The sequence below is a fragment of the Nanorana parkeri genome, unplaced genomic scaffold (assembly GCF_000935625.1).
Source record: "Nanorana parkeri isolate BGI_ZX_2015 unplaced genomic scaffold, ASM93562v1 scaffold147, whole genome shotgun sequence".
NCBI classification, from domain to species: Eukaryota; Metazoa; Chordata; class Amphibia; order Anura; family Dicroglossidae; genus Nanorana; species Nanorana parkeri.
The window spans coordinates 1,550,948-1,568,845 of NW_017306415.1; the positions used below are offsets into that span (position 1 = coordinate 1,550,948).

General features: G+C 43.2%; 1 protein-coding gene across 1 annotated transcript; it reads left to right on the plus strand.

Annotated features, from left to right (window-relative positions):
- Positions 1 to 87: 87 nt before the first annotated feature.
- On the plus strand, positions 88 to 17,639 carry VCPIP1 (valosin containing protein interacting protein 1). Its single transcript, XM_018554217.1, has 3 exons — positions 88 to 2,821; positions 13,347 to 13,433; positions 16,670 to 17,639. Exons 1-3 carry the CDS (start codon positions 169 to 171, stop codon positions 17,503 to 17,505), a joined length of 3,576 nt encoding a protein of 1,191 aa, XP_018409719.1. The 5' UTR covers positions 88 to 168; the 3' UTR covers positions 17,506 to 17,639.
- The last annotated feature ends 259 nt before the right edge of the window (positions 17,640 to 17,898 follow it).

Below are 17,898 nucleotides of genomic sequence, written 5' to 3' on the forward strand. Positions count from 1 at the left end.
GTCTGTCATCGGCTGTGAGCAAGCAGGAGGGGGCGGAGCTGCAGGTGGCGGCGAGCGGGGGTTGTGCTTCCGCATTGGAGACCGGCTGCAGCGAGCGCTGCTGATGCGGCTGTTGTTGTTGTTGTTGTTGTGGTGACTGAGGATGAGAGGACGGTGACTGTCGGCGCCATGTCTCAGCCTCCCCAGTCCCCAGCCCAGGCGCAGCAGAGGAGGAGGAGGGGGGATAGGCGCATTTTCTCCGGCACTTGTCCGGATCTCCAGTGCCGGGCCAGGCTCTTCTTCCCGGCTCAGGGCTCAACCAGCATCGAGTGCACGGACTGTGGCCAGAGACACGAGCAGAGGCAGCTGCTGGAGGTGGAGGAGGTCACGGAACCGGACGTGGTGCTGCACAACCTGCTGAGGAACGCCCTGCTCGGTGTGGCCGGGCCCCCTCGCAGGAACACCACCACAGATATGGTGAAAGTCATGGGGCTGTCCAACTACCACTGCAAGCTGCTCTCCCCCATACTGGCCCGCTATGGCATGGACAAGCAGACTGGCAAGGCCAAGCTGCTGAGGGAGATGAACCAGGGGGATGTGTTTGACTGCTCCTTGTTGGGGGACCGGGCCTTCCTTATTGAGCCTGAGCATATAGATACGGTGGGCTACGGTAAGGACCGCTCAGGTAGCCTGCTGTACCTGCATGACACCCTGGACGACATCAATAAGGCCAACAACAACCAAGAGTCGCTGATACCTGTCCACGTGGATGGAGATGGCCACTGCTTGGTGCATGCCGTGTCACGGGCCCTTGTGGGAAGAGAACTTTTTTGGCATGCCTTGCGTGAGAACCTAAAGAAGCACTTGAAAGAGAACTTGGATAGATACAAGGCCCTATTCCATGACTTTATTGATGCAGCGGAATGGGAAGACATCATTAACGAATGCGACCCTTTGTTTGTTCCACCTGAAGGCGTACCCCTGGGTCTGAGAAACATTCACATATTTGGGCTTGCGAATGTCCTTCACCGTCCTATTGTCTTGCTGGATTCCTTAAGCGGCATGAGAAGTTCCGGGGATTACTCCGCTACCTTTCTTCCTGGTTTGATACCAGTGGAGAGCTGTAAAGGCAAAGATGGACAGCTCCATAAGCCAATATGCATAGCCTGGAGTAGCTCAGGTCGCAATCATTACATACCTTTAGTGGGCATCAAAGGCTCCTCATTGCCAAAATTGCCCTTAAAATTACTTCCCAAGGCCTGGGGAGTTCCACAGGATTTATTAAGAAAGTACATTAAACTAGAAGACGATGGCAGTTGCGTTATTGGAGGAGACAGAAGTCTGCAAGACAAATACTTGCTAAGGTTGGTTGCTGCCATGGAGGAAGTGTTCATGCATAAGCATGGCATCCATCCCAGCTTAGTAGCAGATGTGCATCAATACTTTTATAGAAGAACTGGAGTTATAGGCGTTCAGCCTGAAGAAGTGACTGCGGCTGCCAAGAAGGCAGTGTCTGAAAATCGCCTTCACAAATGCCTCATCTGTGGTGCTTTGTCAGAGCTCCTGGTCGCTCCAGAGTGGTTGGCCCCGGGAGGGAAGTTATATAACCTGGCAAAATCTACCCATGGTCAGTTGAAGCCAGATAAAAACTACAGTTTCCCACTTAATAACATAGTTTGTTCCTACGACGCAGTAAATGATGTGTTAGTACCGGATTTTAACTTGAGCAACCTAACCAGTTGCAATTGGTGCCGTGGTAATTCAGTCCGCAGGGTGAGAAGTGATGCCTCCATAGTTTATTTGGATGGTGACAGAACTAACACCAGGTCTTATGGAGGCAAATGTGGCTGTGGATTTAAGCATTACTGGGATGGTAAAGAGTATGATAACTTACCTGAAGCATTTCCCATCACTTTGGAGTGGGGTGGAAGAGTAGTGAGAGAAACTGTATACTGGTTCCAGTATGAAAGTGATACAGCCTTGAACAGCAATGTGTATGACGTTGCAATGAAACTGGTGACCAAGCATTTCCCAGGCGAATTTGGCAGTGAAATCCTTGTGCAGAAAGTTGTAAACACCATATTACATCAGACTGCCAAAAGGAACCCTGATGACTACACTCCGGTGTCCATAGATGGAGCTCATGTGCAGAGGATGGAAGATATTAAACCAGAGGAGGACTCTGATTCACACTTACCGACAAAAATCATTCTCACTGGTCAGAAAGCCAAAACTCTGCACAAAGAGGAATTAAATATGAGTAAAGCGGAAAGAAAGCTCCAGCAAAACATTACAGAACAGGCATCAGTGATGCAGAAACGCAAATCGGACCAGATAAAACAAGAACAGAAAGGACCAGTTAGATCCTCCTCCCCTGGGGCTATGAAAGATGGCCCATCATCTGGTCCTTCAACTCCCACAAAAGCACCTTACTCACCAACCTCTTCTAAAGAGAAGAAAATCCGTATTACAACCAATGATGGACGCCAGGCAATGCTCACCTTAAAATTCTCAACGACATTTTCTGAGCTTCAAGAGGGAATAGCCAAAGAGTTAGACATTACACCTTATTTACAGTGCATTCGCTATGGGTTTCCCCCAAAAGAGCTTCTGCCACCCAAGGATGGCTTTGAAAATGAGCCTGTGCCGTTACAACATGGTGACAGAGTTACAGTTGAGATTTTAAAAGCCAAAGACAAACCTGTCCAACAGATGCCATCGCATTCCAGTCATGCTGTTTCCGATGAGGATTCTGCCGTGTCTACAAAAGCAGTTTCAAAGGAGCTTCAAGACCAAATTGACAAAGAGATGTACTCCTTGTGTTTACTGGCAACCCTTATGGGTAAGAAAACAACCTCACTTGATACTTCTGTAGACAACTTTTTTTTTTTTTCTTTTCAGTTTTCCATATTTGTTTTCTTTTAATATACATTTGCTTCCTGTAGATTTTCCCCTTCTGTATTTGGAGGCTCATGTGTACAGTTTTTAAAATTCCATTTTAAAGGGCAACTCCTCTGGAAGGAGTGTGTATAGGTGTAAATGGTACTGTGGAAACGTTTTAGGCTCTGATGTCTAGTCTGTTTTTAAAAAGTTATAGTCGGGAATAGGCATTTGTAAGAAAATGAATCTCCTCTCTGAAATTGTTATAATTCGGGATTACCTCCTCAGGGACATCTGTGTATCGTTATTCACATGCATTCTGTCCCTCTCGGAGCAGAAGAATGATTGTAAAGGTGCCCATACACTGTACGATTATCGTACGAGAATCACGGAAAATCCTGCGATCGTACGATAATCGCAAAGTGTATGGAAGGCGTGCAACCGTTTCTACTGTACGGTCGCACGTCTTCCGTCGAACAAGCAGGCTTGAAAAAAACGTACGATTCTCGGCGGGTTAGTGGCCTGTTTGTTCGACAACTGCCGAACGGGCCGGTGTGCAGATCCGTACGAGCTTTTCATTAGCTTACAACCAACGCAAGACAAAAGTCTTGTGATGGTTGTAAGGTGTATGGGCACCTTAACCCCTTCGTGACTGACGACGTACAGTGTACGTCGCCAGCATCGGGGCTGAATCTAATAATAATCAAAAAATGTTTAAAAGTCCACTCCCCCGTGAGCACGCGCGTCGCCACGTAAACACGCGTCGGGTGCTCCTACGTATGAAAACGACAAACGCGCTACACATGTTGGGTATCGCCGCGCACGCCAGAGTGAGAGCAATAATTCTAGGGCCAGTATTTTGGGGTATCTCTAAATTGATGACCTGTTGGGGCTTTTAAAGCGTCTTCTATGGACTTTTTGGGCTACTGCAGTTTTTCGCCGTTTCAGGGACGCACGCAATTTGTAACCTGGGCATGTTGGGTATCGTTTTACTCGTTGTAACCTCATCTTTTATATTATAATTACAGAATTATCACAGAAATGGGTATTTTGTTGTGTTTTGGGGCATTTAATTACATTTTTTACTAAATGTTGGGGTTTAATAAGGATTTGCGCTAATATTGCGCAACATAAACATTTGCAACTACCACCATTTTATTCTATAGGGTCTTGGCATTCAGAAAATATATAATGTTGGGGTTTTTAAGTCATTTTCAGGCCTAAAATGTGCGAATATAACATGGGTGCAAAAAATGAAAAAAAGGCCTCAGTCATGAAGGGGTTAAAGCTCCTGCACAGGTTGTCTAGTAGCCTGTCACTGCTCAGTGCTGAAAGTCACATACTTACTGGCTGCTGACTCAGGGCAAAGCTGTGTAATAAAAATGTTTACTTCTCTAACTTAATCTTAAGCATATTTCTTGTTACATCACACTTAAGGGTCAGTTCACACCAATTGCGGTGCATTCCAGAGCGGTAGCTGCTGGAACGCACTGTAATCGCACACTAAACTCCCCCCTTTGTTGTGTGGCGGGGCCATGCCCCTAGCCGGCAGTGCGATCGGACGTGTGGCAAAACATTGCCTGTGTTCCGGTCCAGTGTGAATGCAAAAAAAATGCTTGCAGCATTTTTTGCACTCACACTGGGCCGGAACGCAGGCAATGTTCTGCCATGCATCCGATTACACTGCGGGGGGGGGAGGGGCTGGATGCAGTGCCGTTGACTTCAATTGTCTATGGCACATGTAATTGGTGTGAACTGGCCCTGACAGTGTCTGCTTTATTGCACTGAGCTGACGCAGGAGATTAGACAGCCGTATAGAGATCCTACAGCTGACGCGTTTGCTCTGTGAGGGAGAGAATAAAACTAAATTTCAGAACATATGGAGGTCTCTGATAGGTAAGGCTCCACTGTTTAAAGCATTCAAGTGCAGAATGATTGGAATTGCCCATTTTGACATTTCACAGCTTTGAGTCACTGAGCCAGAACAGGTTTGCAAACAAGGAATCCTGACTTTCATGATTTGTGCCAAGTAAGTGACTTGGACATCTTTCAGGGCTTGTTCACACCAAATCCGGATCAGATCTGCAAGAGTTTCTGCATATGTAGTGCAGTACTTCTTGACGCGTTCCAGGCAGTTTGAATTTTTTTTTTTTTAGCTTAAAATGGGATTGCAGTGCGTTCCAGGGCGTTTGCATGCGGTTTGATGCGTTTGCATCCATTTTGGTGTTTTCCAGAGCAGAAAAAATAGGGCATGCTGCATTTTTCCCACATGCTCTGGAACTGAACGCTGCGGTGTGAACTAGAGCCCAAAATACCATTGGAATACATTGGAGGCATTTTTGAAGCGTTCTGTAACTGCTCTGCTCCGCGCTTGGTGTGAACTAGCCCTTAAAGCCCTTTAAAGGTATAGTCTAGGCAGTTCCTGAGACTTTGAATGTTGGGGTGCCATGGTAGCCCCTAAAACTTGGATACCTGCATGAAGCTAATTTTGACCAGAGGCAAGCCCCTTAGCTGAATGTAACCACATTGCTATTCTAAGGATATCCAGGTAGGAGATGACGTTTAGGGAAGTGGAACTGAGAGAGTTGGAGCCAGCTGTTCAGAAACATGATGACTGTAAGTGCTTGATGAAAGTATTGAGCAAAGTATTTAAAGGAATACTTTGTCGGACAATGTTTATTTGTTTCATCTGAATTCATTATTAAAAAATATGTATGCAAGTTCTTAATACAACTTTGCACATAATCTATCGCATAGCCAAACACCTGTGTGATAAGTTCTCATGGAAGCTGCTGTTTCCTGACTCGTGCCACGTGTTGGCTATGGAGCAGAGAAGCTATACCTGTTCAGAGCTGCTAGTCTGGATCTTTTTCTGGCACTCCAGTCAGGGAATGGTGGAAGACAAGGCCGTTACAAGGTGCTGTGGCATTTGACAGTTGAATGCCAGGGGTGAGGCCAAATCTAGAGTTTGACAGCTGGGTATAGGGATTGGGACCAGTACAAATGTAATTTTTGGCATCATGGAATGTTTGCACTTCAGCAATGTTATTACCTTGGGTCATTTTGTATGTCCGGTCAGGCTTAATCTTAAAGAAACCTGTTGTTGTTTTAGGAAACATAGATGTTACAAATGCTAGCCCAGAGGTGGACAAATTAATATTTAATTCACAAGCCAGTCTGTCCAACCCAGGAAATGTTTTAGGAGCCAGCTCCATAGACAACAACTAGAGAAAAACTCAGAGGTTAGGTGCCAGCTGTAATTTATAAGGAGCCCTGGCTCCTAGGATTTGTCCAGCCCTGTGCTAGCCCGTCCTGAAAATGCTAGTTACCTGGCTGTTATATTGATCCTTTGCCTTAGTAGTGTAACTGACATTGAGCAAGCATAAAGATAAGGATATGTTGCTTCATAATGGCTTTCCTGATCTTCATACTTGTTACAGGTCAGCGACTTGAATAGTATAGCCCTATTTTCACTCGCAGCAGCATTAGCTTGTTTAGCTGCAAAAGATATATCAATATTTGTCCAGTTCTTATAGTGTAACTGGATATTCAGAGGTAAAGCACAGGAAAGCGTATGGGCCATTGTTGCTTGCATGTACACTTGCATGCTTCTCAGAAAACTGCCACGAAGGTGATCATGAGTAAATGTGTATGTGAAGGCTCACTTGTGTATATTACAAGCAGTCACCATGCATTATCGCAACTGCCTGGTGACTGTTTCTACCACACACAAACACAGCCTGTCATTATTTTCTTCCTGATTATGCTCCTGCTGACCATGCATGCTTTATTGCATTGTTTATTAACCCTTACAGGCTTAAAAGTCAATGATGGTCAGGCTAAGTTTAGCAAATTTGGTTCAGTTAACTTGGCAATAACTCAATGGCAAATTTGTATATCTAACACACACACTCAGTGTATTTGTTAAAGATTTGGTACAAAACCCTCTGTTTTCTTATAGACTGTCAGGTGTGTTTTTTTTTTTATTTTTTTTTTCTCCCTAGTTTTTTAATACTGTAATGGTATCTGAAAATGACTGTATTAAACAAATTATAACTTTTTTTTTTTTTAATGAAGCCTCTAGCCTGTATATAATCAGGAACCACTCTGAGTCCCCCACTCAATATCCCCATGAAATAAATGGCTTCTGTGCACAAGGGCTTTGTTGCCTTTATTTTAAACTTTCTGCGCTTTGGATTGCACCTAGCGTATTTTTGTGTCTGTTAATGAGCTGAAATAGACAGGTTATACACTAAAGCTGATAGTTTTACTTACCCCTCAGTCTTGCTTCATCGGCGGGCTTAGTATTGAATGGGGCTGACTGTTTTGTGGGAAATACCCTTTAAAACCACAATCAAAAATCAGTTTCTCTGCTTTGCAAAATTTTCAGACTTTGCTTAACAAGTATAATGTTATGTAACTAATAAGATACTGAAAGGTGCACAGATTCGTTTTGCTATACACACCCTTAAAGAGAAACTGTCACCATGCCTGTGGAGGGGAGTGTGAGAGTGTCTCTGTAGAGGAAATCCCCCATGACCCCCTTCGACATACCTGGTCTGTGCTCTCTTGCAGCACCTTTCTCCTCTGCAGCCAGCAATGAAGTCAGCATTGTTGGTGACTTGGGTGAATGGTGAGGTCATTCCTTGGGTCAGGGGACAGTGCTCTGACATAGTGTTTGCTAGGCCTGGGCACTGCCACGGGGCACCATGGGCCCCCCATTACCTAGTAGCATTGCGTAGTATCCTGGCTGCAGGGGAGCACAGCTGAAGGCCTCATTCACACCATATCCGTTGGCTTTGTTTTGTTTTAACGGATGCCAACGCAAGGACATCTGAAAATGAATGGCTGTGACTGGGAGCAGTTCACACCAGTCCGTTGCATTGCGCTGCCCTCCACTGAAGAAAAAAAGTAGAGCAGGCCCTACTTTTTTTCAGTGCAACACAACACAGTGGACTGGTGTGAACTGCTAACACATGACAACGGAAGGCAGAACTAGTACCTTCTATAACTTGGAGTAAAACCAAAACTTTTTCAAGTATATAGTCCTGGTCTAATAAGTTGAAATGTGTTGTCGTTGCTTTTCTGCTCCTTGAAGGATGATTGAGGGTTATATTGTGCTGTTTATTTAGCCTTTGTAACACTGCTCTCATCCCACGTGGTCAGAACCCTCCTGGATTGTTCACATCTGTCAGATTCTGCTGTGGCCATGTGTGGTAGAATCATAGCTAGATTGGGCCGTCCGCTGCCGAGGAAGATTTGGGCGGCCTCCTTTTCCCTTTAGCAGATCATAGAAGAGCACAGAAATGCTGGCTGTCCTCGGTTTTTATGCTTGTAGTACATTAAGAGCTCTTGGCTTTAGTTTATTATGCAGATGTTATGAAGTTTCTTTGTGCAGCGTGTTACATAAGACTAGGAAAATACGTAGAGTGCTCGCAAGCGTCTGCTGACTCTTCACATTGTACACAAATTTTAGTTTGGTAATGTTTGACTCTTATGGTGCAGCAGACTTGTAAGTTCGGTAATGTTTGACTCTTATGGTGCAGCAGACTTGTTAGTTTGGTAATCTTTGACTCTTATGGTGCAGCAGACTTTGTTAGTTTGGTAATGGTTGACTCTTATGGTGCAGCAGACTTGTTAGTTTGGTAATGGTTGACTTTTATGGTGCAGCAGACTTGTTAGTTTGGTAATGGTTGACTCTTATGGTGCAGCAGACTTGTTAGTTTGGTAATGTTTGACTCTTATGGTGCAGCAGACTTGTTAGTTTGGTAATCTTTGACTCTTATGGTGCAGCAGACTTGTGGCTGTGCATTTTTATATCAAAGTCCCAGATAACCTCATGATCCTAGATGAAAAAAATGAATACCTATGTTCAGGGCTTGAAAAATCTGCTCGTCCTCTCGTCTGTGACGAGAGGACGCCGGAGCCCGTCGAGTAGCTTTACATCCAAGCGATCGGGCGTCTCTAGAGATGCCCGATCGCTTGTATTAGAAGCAGCTGTCACTGCCGCTGCCGGTCCCAAGATCTGCTGTGCCCGGTGCGGCTGGGACCTGCACGGCTCTGTGAACAATCCCTCCCCTCCGCCAGTATGGGTGTACTATCTGTCCCCCGTACTGCTGTCCAGCGCAGTCCTTACCTATGCATTTTGAATTTCGCTCGCAAATTGCAAGCACTCATTGGTCAACGTGGTCAGATGACTGCGCTGACCAGTGAGTAGCGCTATTTAGCACAGTCCAAATATGTTTTGATTAGGGGAGCACCGATACTAGTATCAGTGCCGATACAGAGTATACCCAAATGCTCCGATACCTTCCCCGATATTGGAACTTACGGCCAGATGAAAATTTCCTCTGACCGGACGCGTATTTACGTTTATAGGCGCGTAAACGTGGGGGTGGGGGGGTTAAACATTTTGGGGGTTTTTTTCCCCTTTTTTTTATGTTACTTTTTTTTTTGCACTTATTGTTATTGCTATTATATAACAATCCCCCTATATAATAGCAAACAGGGGGCGCGTGCGAGCAACCCGCAAATGCAGCAGTTCCGTCCGTTTTTTTACTACGGGCGGACGGCAAGAGGTTAAAGGAGTGCACCTTCCATTTTCATTTCTGCTTTAATAGTCGCCTGTTCCTTTGTCTGTTCCTAAGATCTTGAAAAGCTACAGCCTCTGGCAGAATCTTCATATCTGACACTTCCATGAATGTTGGATGCCTGTATCCCCACCATGCGCTGTGGTTCCTTCTGCAAGCTCCTACATCATTACAGGATACAATAGGGACATAGGCGCTCGCAGGAAGTTCCACAGCACACATTAGCATACAAGGCAAGTGACGCAACTGGACGTGTGTAGGTTGCAAAAGATTCTTGTGCAGCATGAACAGAGCATAGATTGGCGGCAGGACAGCTGAATATACTTTTTTTCAGGGTGCAATTAATTACATTTTTTTTCATATGATGCTTTAAAGGGATCCATTGAAGATGACTGTGTTTGAAAACAATGAAGAAGTTGCTTTTTACTTTCATGCTGCTTTTGCATTAGAACATTTATGACCTTAGTACTTCTGATTGGAGACAGAAACTCTCCACATAACTGTGTACCAAAATACTAAAGCTGATATTTCAAAATGACAGCAACAGACATATCGGTCAAATAGGTCATTGTATCTGATTAGTGGGCTGTTTCATAGCACACATTTTAATGTACTATTATTTAGGGCCACTCCTCACCAGTTCTCATCATAATGAATATCAGTATGTCGAGTAAAACTGTTATCTCCACGCCTGTATGTAGTTAGATATTTCTGTGTAATAGTCAGCAAAAACCACAGTACAGATTCCGCAAGTGTCTAAGAACTCAACCACATTAAAAGTCTTGATGATGACTGTACAGTTTTATGTAGAGTAATCCATCAATACAATGTGCATTATCTGCCTTCATCTCCCAGTATTATTACATTAAATAATTATATCTTTCTGCGTGCACTTTAAGAGCCCTAGGTAAAGTCTCAGTGGAATTGCAGATCTGTTTTTCCTTTTATACTGTTCTAATAAAGTTCTGAGGTTTGTCTGCAAAGTGGCGGCTGTATTTCTAGGCCTGAGGAAACGTCAAGAGCTGGGTAGTCAATGCACCTAAGAAACTACAGCTGGCACTTAACTTTCTTTGGTTAGCAATAAAAGAATGTATTCTCTAAAACCCCAAAGCATCAGTCAACCCAAAACTGATGTTGTAATTTTTGGTAGCGGCTGTAGAGGTAATTTACTTAAATGGTCACATCTCTCACAATCTCTGGTGGTGTGATATTTGTATTTTACTACTTCAGTTGGATGAGCTACTGCAGAAAATGTGTTATCAGGGTTGGGAACATTCATTTTATAGCAGGGTATGATGCACCAAGACCTTGCCCACTCCTATAAAAACATGTTTGTGGCCCCTGTAGGCTCCCCACAGCTGATCTTTTCCCCATTATGGATTTTCCATGCCCTGTTCCATTCTGCCATCTTAGTTAAGGAGCAGTTCCAGTTAGGGCTGCAACAACTAATTGACATAATCGATTATTGAAAAAGTTGTCAACTTTTTCAATAATATGACCATAAATAGCATACGGATACATTAGGATGCATTTTGGGTCCGGAAACAATCTGGTCTGGAGATGATCTCGATGTGGACTGAATGCACCCTAATAGGTGTTTTGTGAAGAAGAGGGGGCTTGGACAAAGTCTGCTTTAAGGGCTTGTTCACACGATGCCCGGATCATGTCCAGACCAGAACAGTTTTTTCCTGGACCAAAAAAACATCCCAATGTATCCCTATGGTATTTCTGGGCTGTTCACACCAGTGCGGTCTGTTCCGGTCCAGACCAGAAAAATATTGCTTGTCTCGTTTTCTCTGGTCTGGAACACATGCGAGCACATTGGAAAGCACTGGAACCGCACCTGTAATCCCATTTTAAGCAAAAAAAAGGGGTAAAATCGCTCTGGTCTGGAAAATGGTGTGAACCTGGCCTGGCACCCTCCTGTGTGTTATATATTTCTATAGAGTAATTTCCTGTGGTAGATGAGAAATAGTTTTAGTGCATACAGTGAAGTCATATACACTACTTTGCCAAAAGTATTGGGACACCTGCCTTTACACGCGCATGAACTTTAATGGCATACCAGGCTTAGTCCGTAGGGTTCAATATTGAGTTGGCCCACCCTTTTGCAGCTATAACAGCTTCAACTCTTCTGGGAAGGTGTCCACAAGGTTTAGGAGTGCGTCTATGGGAATGTTTGACCATTCTTCCAGAAGCGCATTTGTGAGGTCAGGTACTGATGTTGGACGAGAAGGCTGGGCTTGCAGTTTCCACTCTAATTCATCCCAAAGGTGATCTAGTTGAGGTCAGGACTCTGTGCAGGCCAGTCAAGTTCCTCCACCCCAAACTCGCTCATCCATGTCTTTATGGACCTTGCTTTGTGCACTGGTGCGCAGTCATGTTGGAACAGGAAGGGACCATCCCCAAACTGTTCCCACAAAGTTGGGAGCATGAAATTATCCAAAATGTCTTGGTATGCTGATGCCTTAAGAGTTCCTTTCACTGGAACTAAGGAGCCAAGGCCAACCCCTGAAAAACAACCCCACTCCATAATCTCCCCTCTACCAAAATTTACACTTGGCTAAATGCAGTCAGGCAAGTACCGTTCTCCTGGCAACCGCCAAAACCAGACACGTCCATCGGATTTCCAGACAGAAAAGCGCGATTCGTCACTCCAGAGACCATGTCTCCACTTCTCTAGAGTCCAGTGGCGGCGTGCTTTACACCACTGCATCCAACACTTTGCATTGAACTTGGTGATGTAAGGCTTGGATGCAGCTGCTCGGCAATGGAAACCCATTCCAAGAAGCCCTCTACACACTGTTGTTGTGCCAATCGGAAGGCCACACGAAGTTTGGAGGTCTGTAGCTATTGACTCTGCAGACAGTTGGCGACTTCTGCACACTGTGCGCTTCAGCATGCGCTGACCCCGCTCTGTCATTTTATGTGGCCTACCACTTTGTGGCTGAGTTGCTGTTGTTCCCAGTTGCATCCACTTTGTTATAATACCGCTAACGGTTGACTGGGGAATATTTAGTAGCAAGGAAATTTCACGGATGGACTTATTACACAGGTGGCAACCTATCACGGTACCACGCTTGAATTCACTGAGCTCCTGAGAGTGACCCATTCTTCCACAAATGTTTGTAGAAGCGTCTGCATGCCTAGGTGCTTGATTTTATACACCGTGTTGCCATGGAGGTTATTGGAACACCTGAATCCAATGATTGGGGGGGGTTCCCCAATACTTTTGGCAATATAGTGTACATCTGTTATAACAGTATAGGGCATTTGACTTGGGGGGCACTAGAGAGGTTCGGGTGGAGATTGGTGAAGCTGCTGCCACTTCTGACTTGGTCCTTGGTATTGCCAGAACCAGCGGGATAAAGATGAGTTTTTCTAATATTACATATGAGTGACCAGCAGAAGTCTGTTCGAATTCAAATGTAGCATGTAAAATTGTGCAGTGTGTGTTGTGCTCAAACATCTCTTTGTAATTTTTTTAATGGCCTTACTCTCTCAAATGACCCTTTTGAATAATTGGTCATTTGATGAAAGAAATGCATCCAAAACTGTCTAGATAATTGCATGGTGATATACTGGGTCAGATCATCGAAACAATATTTCTGCATGAAGAGAATGACTATCCAAATATGTGATCCTACTCCTTGGACATGTACTATATATTCCCACTTTGTACGGAGGCCTGATTGGGCGGGTAAATAAGTGAAATACAGTGAATTGTAAACATCATTTCATATCAGTTGTAGTGTTCTTTTTTTTTTTTTTTTTTAGTTAAGATTGCATTTTAAATGCTATATCCACATAGCCATAGCTTGGTAGTGTGAATATGCAGGTCACTGTGTTGGTGCTGTTACTCATTTTTGTATGTATATATATTTTTTTTTCTTGCAGGGGAAGACGTTTGGTCTTATGCTAAAGGACTCCCACATCTGTTCCAGCAGGGAGGTGTCTTTTACAATATTATGAAGAAAAACATGGGTACAGTGGTCTTATTTCTTACAATGTTCTATATTGTATAACATGAAAAAAATTGTCATTGAGGTTTATTAATGTTTCTGGATCCTGCTCATCATTGTTAAAGGAGAACTCAGACATGTCATTGATGACTTGCTTCTGAAACTGCTGGTTGCCTAGCTGTCTTCCTTTTGCCTTTGGCTTCAATGCTTTCTAAGTTACTGCTGACCTGAAACAAGTGTGCAAACCTGGAGTTCTGCCCTTACTTGCTGCATACATGTTAAAATCAGAAAATCCAAGTATTAAAACTGAGTTTCAGACATTAAAAAAAATCCAGTTATGTATTTATCATTTTTTATTCTATAGAACTAGCATAGGTACCTGAATCGGTTGTGAAATCAGCCTTCTATGATTCCCTTCACACTAAGTCATTGGTTCACTATTGCTTTGTAAGGTGCTTTCAGCTTATCATGTAATGGAGACCACAGTGATGATGTCATCAGTGTGTGGCTGTTGTGCTTCTTGGCCCAGACTTTATTGCTTAATTGCAGGGTAGTCCGCTGTAAGGTCCAAGACATGGCTGGTCTGTTTGCAGGAGTGCTGGATCACAGGACTTGCTTATGAAAATGACACATCCTTCCAGGTAAAACCATTTACCTGTAACTATTTTAATTGTCTATTTAGCTATTTAACAAGCTTGGCTTTAAAGCCAGAGGCAGCTAAGATTTCAGGAGGAGGTCAGCAATGACATGCACCAAAAGTGAGGGTAACAAAGGGTGGAACCAACTAGACACCTAAAACACTGCCAGGAACGCTCGAGTAGTTGCAGAAACTTTTTTTATTTGTAAAGGGGATTTAAACTATGAGAATGAAAGGCAACCATTGAAAGCATCCCTTGCAGTATTTGTTTTTCCCAATCCATGTCGCTGTCACTTATGCTAGAGAACCAGGTCTGCATGTAAATGTGATAAAACACATAAATAATGATGATGTTTGAAATAAAAACAAACAAACTGATGCACTGAATACTAGATTTATTAACAGAATGCAGTTTATCTATCTATCTATCTATCTATCTATCTATCTATCTATCTATCTATCATCTATCCTGGTAATACCATTAAAAGAAGGGTTTTAATATTTCTAAAATAATATTAGGGCTGCATTCTGTGATTGTTCTGGAAACAAGTATTGCTTAGGTACCTAAATAAATAAAGTCTGTGGAAACAAAGAAGTTTCCCAGCACACCTACCAGCTAACCTGCATGAAAAACGAATGACACTGTCTAACAATATGCGTTTAAAAACAGCGGTTTTAGTTGCACAACTTTTGCAAAATATGTGGAGGCCACACACTGCCTCTTCAATGCTCCTGTGTGTAGTGTGGTCCTAACTCTAATCTATGGGAGCCTCCATCCTGGACCATATATATCAAAGGATACGTTATTGCAGGTATGCCTGGAGGGAGCCCACTCCACCTTTAGACCTGGTTCACACTGAGCATTTTGTAGCGCCTTTTCTGCCCTAGAAAACACTCAATAAAAATCCCCATTCATTTATATGGCCCTGTTCACATCTGAGCGTTTTGCCACAATAAGCAAAACACCTGTCGCTGGAAAAAAAAAGGAGCTTGTTATGGCCCCATAGACTAAATGGAAAACACTTGAAAACACGCATTTGCTGTATTTTTGTGTGTCTTTACGTGTGTTTTGTTCATTAGCATCAATGAGCTACAATCTGCTCACAAAAACGTGCGATTTGATTTATGCGCATAAAATACGCATAAAAATGTGCAAAAATCGCACAAAAAAACTGTCGCCTAGGTAGGTGTCAGCTTTTTTTAACGTATTTTTGAGGCACGTTTTTGTGCGCTTTTATGTGCATAATTTAAGTCGTGCGTTTTTGTGAGCAGATTGCTGCTCATTGATGTCAATGGGTAAACCCGTGTAAAACATGCACAAAAAAACAAAGAAAACGCGCATTTTCAAGTGTTTCTTATTTAGTCTGTGGGGCCAAAACGAGCTGTAATATGCCAAAAAAAAAAAGCTTATGTACTTTTTCGAGCGACAGGCGTTTTGCTTATTGCGACAAAACGTTCAGTGTGAACCTGGCCTAAGGCATAGGGATGCACTGGTGTTCCAGCACATACAAATGTCTGCTGAAGCCCGCAATGTGTCCCCACACCAAATCCAGCACAAAAAAACAGCAACCACACAAATCAATTCATAACTAACCGAAATAAAGTCTGTATCTGGTCACATATTCTAAATAGCAGGAAATGTTTGTGTAAAAAGGGCAAAACAGGACAACTTTTTGTTTTGCTGTTTCCGCAGGAGTGGTCACAAGGTCATGAGATCTTGCACCATTTGTTCTATTAGATTATGTGAAAGCTATCATGGATATAGAGAGTGAACTATACGCAAAAAGGTGGTAATGTAATTACACATTATGTGCAGAGAAATGGTAGAAGATCGCTCTAACAGAAAGCTTCACTCGGATTGAAGGTCCATCATATGATTATTAAATACATAAGGGTTTGGTTCAGACTCCCTAGCTGTGATCCCATTATGGCCATGTCAGATGAACAATCCAGTGGCTGGTGACATCTTGCCAGTGACAGGATTGCTAAAAGATCAGTTTGCACTAAGGACTCACTCACCTGCTAGCCATACCAGTGAAATGTTTCTCTTTCACTGCTCCTTCGCTAGCGCTAACTCTCTCAGCTCCACTTCTCTGAACCTCCAGTCCAGTACAGGATAGATCAAATGGGATGGATCAGTCTCCAGCAGCTGTCCATCTATTAGCTTAGAATAGGAAAGAGGTAAGTGTGGAGTGCAGGAAGAGGAGGAGTGGCCTGCCTAGTTATGCCTGTGTGTTTGTGGAGAGACACAACTTACTAACACCCAATAGGACCCTGCAAGGTAAACAAGCCACCCGAAAAAAGGATATCAGGGCCATTGCTCAGGGGATCAACTGAAGTCGCATCTATCGAAAATGATTTAATCAGCATTTGAAATGGCTTAAAAATCCTTTGACTTTAATATACAATATACTTATAACACTTTAACAAAGCCAACAAAATGAAATCAGATGAATCTTACATAAGCATCTGCCGTTTCAAAATATAACATTCAAAAGATCTATTAAGAATGAAGCATATAGCTGAATCAGATGTTCCAAAACATGTGATGCCTCCATCTTTTTTTCCCTGCAAGTATGCACTTACTGTTTTAAATGATTCTTCTTTGTATATTTTTTTAGGAGTTGTGGATGGAAAGCATTGCACATTTCCTTACCTGCCTAATAAAACGTTTGTCTACAACGCTGCTGAAGACAGGTTGGAACTTTGTGTGGATGCGGCAGGGCATTTCCCTATTGGTCCTGAAGTAGAAGATTTGGTGAAAGAAGCATTGACACAAGTGCGCTCCGAAGCATCTTCTAGAAGCCGGGAATCTAGTCCCTCACATGGACTAATGAAGCTTGGCAGCGGTGGTGTGGTGAAAAAGAAGTCTGAACAACATCACAATGTAACAGCTTTTCAAGGCAAAGGGCACTCACTAGGAACAGCTTCAGGTAGTCCAGAACATAGTCAAAGAACAAGAGCTCCATCGAAGCCTAGCAGTACGGCAAGCTTTAACAGTACTCCAATATATGATCCTTCTTCCTTTGCTTCAACAGCTAGTGATGGCGAGCTGATCAGAGTAGCTCCTGGTGTAGTTACTATGAGAGATAGCAGGCAACTTGATCCCAGTATAATAGAAGCTCAACGGAAAAAATTGCAAGAAATGGTTTCCTCAATCCAAGCTTCAATGGATAAGCACTTACGGGATCAAAATGCAGAGACATTGACGGGGTCTGATAGCTCTCCAAAAAAAGGAGAATTTAATTCCTCAAAGTCTGGAAGCGGTCCTTCAGGAGTGACTGTGGATGCAAATATAAGTCCTGTATCTTCAGACAGTAAGGCAGAAGGTTCTTTACCAACGTCATTGGCTGCGAGGCCTAAAATTCAATCAGCAGCCTCAACAGAGGATCAAGAAGAGATGGACAGCCAGGATGTAGAAATAGCCAATGTAGCTGAGCCCATGGATCATTCATGATGGCTGAGAGGTTCTAAGAAAGATTATACAGAAAATATATATATGTATAAATATGTAGTATGATGGCTGGGCCACAGTGTGAAATAGTCCTTTGCATAATTCTTCTAAGTTTAAAAGAATATTAAACTCCTTTTCGCTGCATGAAAATGTGTGAAATTGGGGGTTAGAAAAATTCTTAATTATTTTAGCTTCCCTGTGACTAAAAGGAATTCATTTATAAACACAATTCTTGGTATTTAGAGCACTATTGATGCCTGCAATGCTAAAATGTGGTTCTCTGCTGACAAGCAGCATAACATTAAAGATGAATCTGGGGGAAAATAATCATCCATGGTTCTGCGCAGTCTAAAGGCAATTAAATAATTAACCGAAAGTTCAGAAGAAGCCCCACTG

What these genes read in the sequence shown, in the direction of transcription:
- VCPIP1 (XM_018554217.1), top strand. Translation starts at nt 169, where the DNA reads ATGTCTCAGCCTCCCCAGTCCCCAGCCCAGGCGCAGCAGAGGAGGAGG. An exon ending in TTTACTGGCAACCCTTATGG is followed by an intron (nt 2,822 to 13,346) that starts GTAAGAAAACAA and finishes TTTTTCTTGCAG; the next exon opens with GGGAAGACGTTTGGTCTTAT. An exon ending in TATTATGAAGAAAAACATGG is followed by an intron (nt 13,434 to 16,669) that starts GTACAGTGGTCT and finishes ATATTTTTTTAG; the next exon opens with GAGTTGTGGATGGAAAGCAT.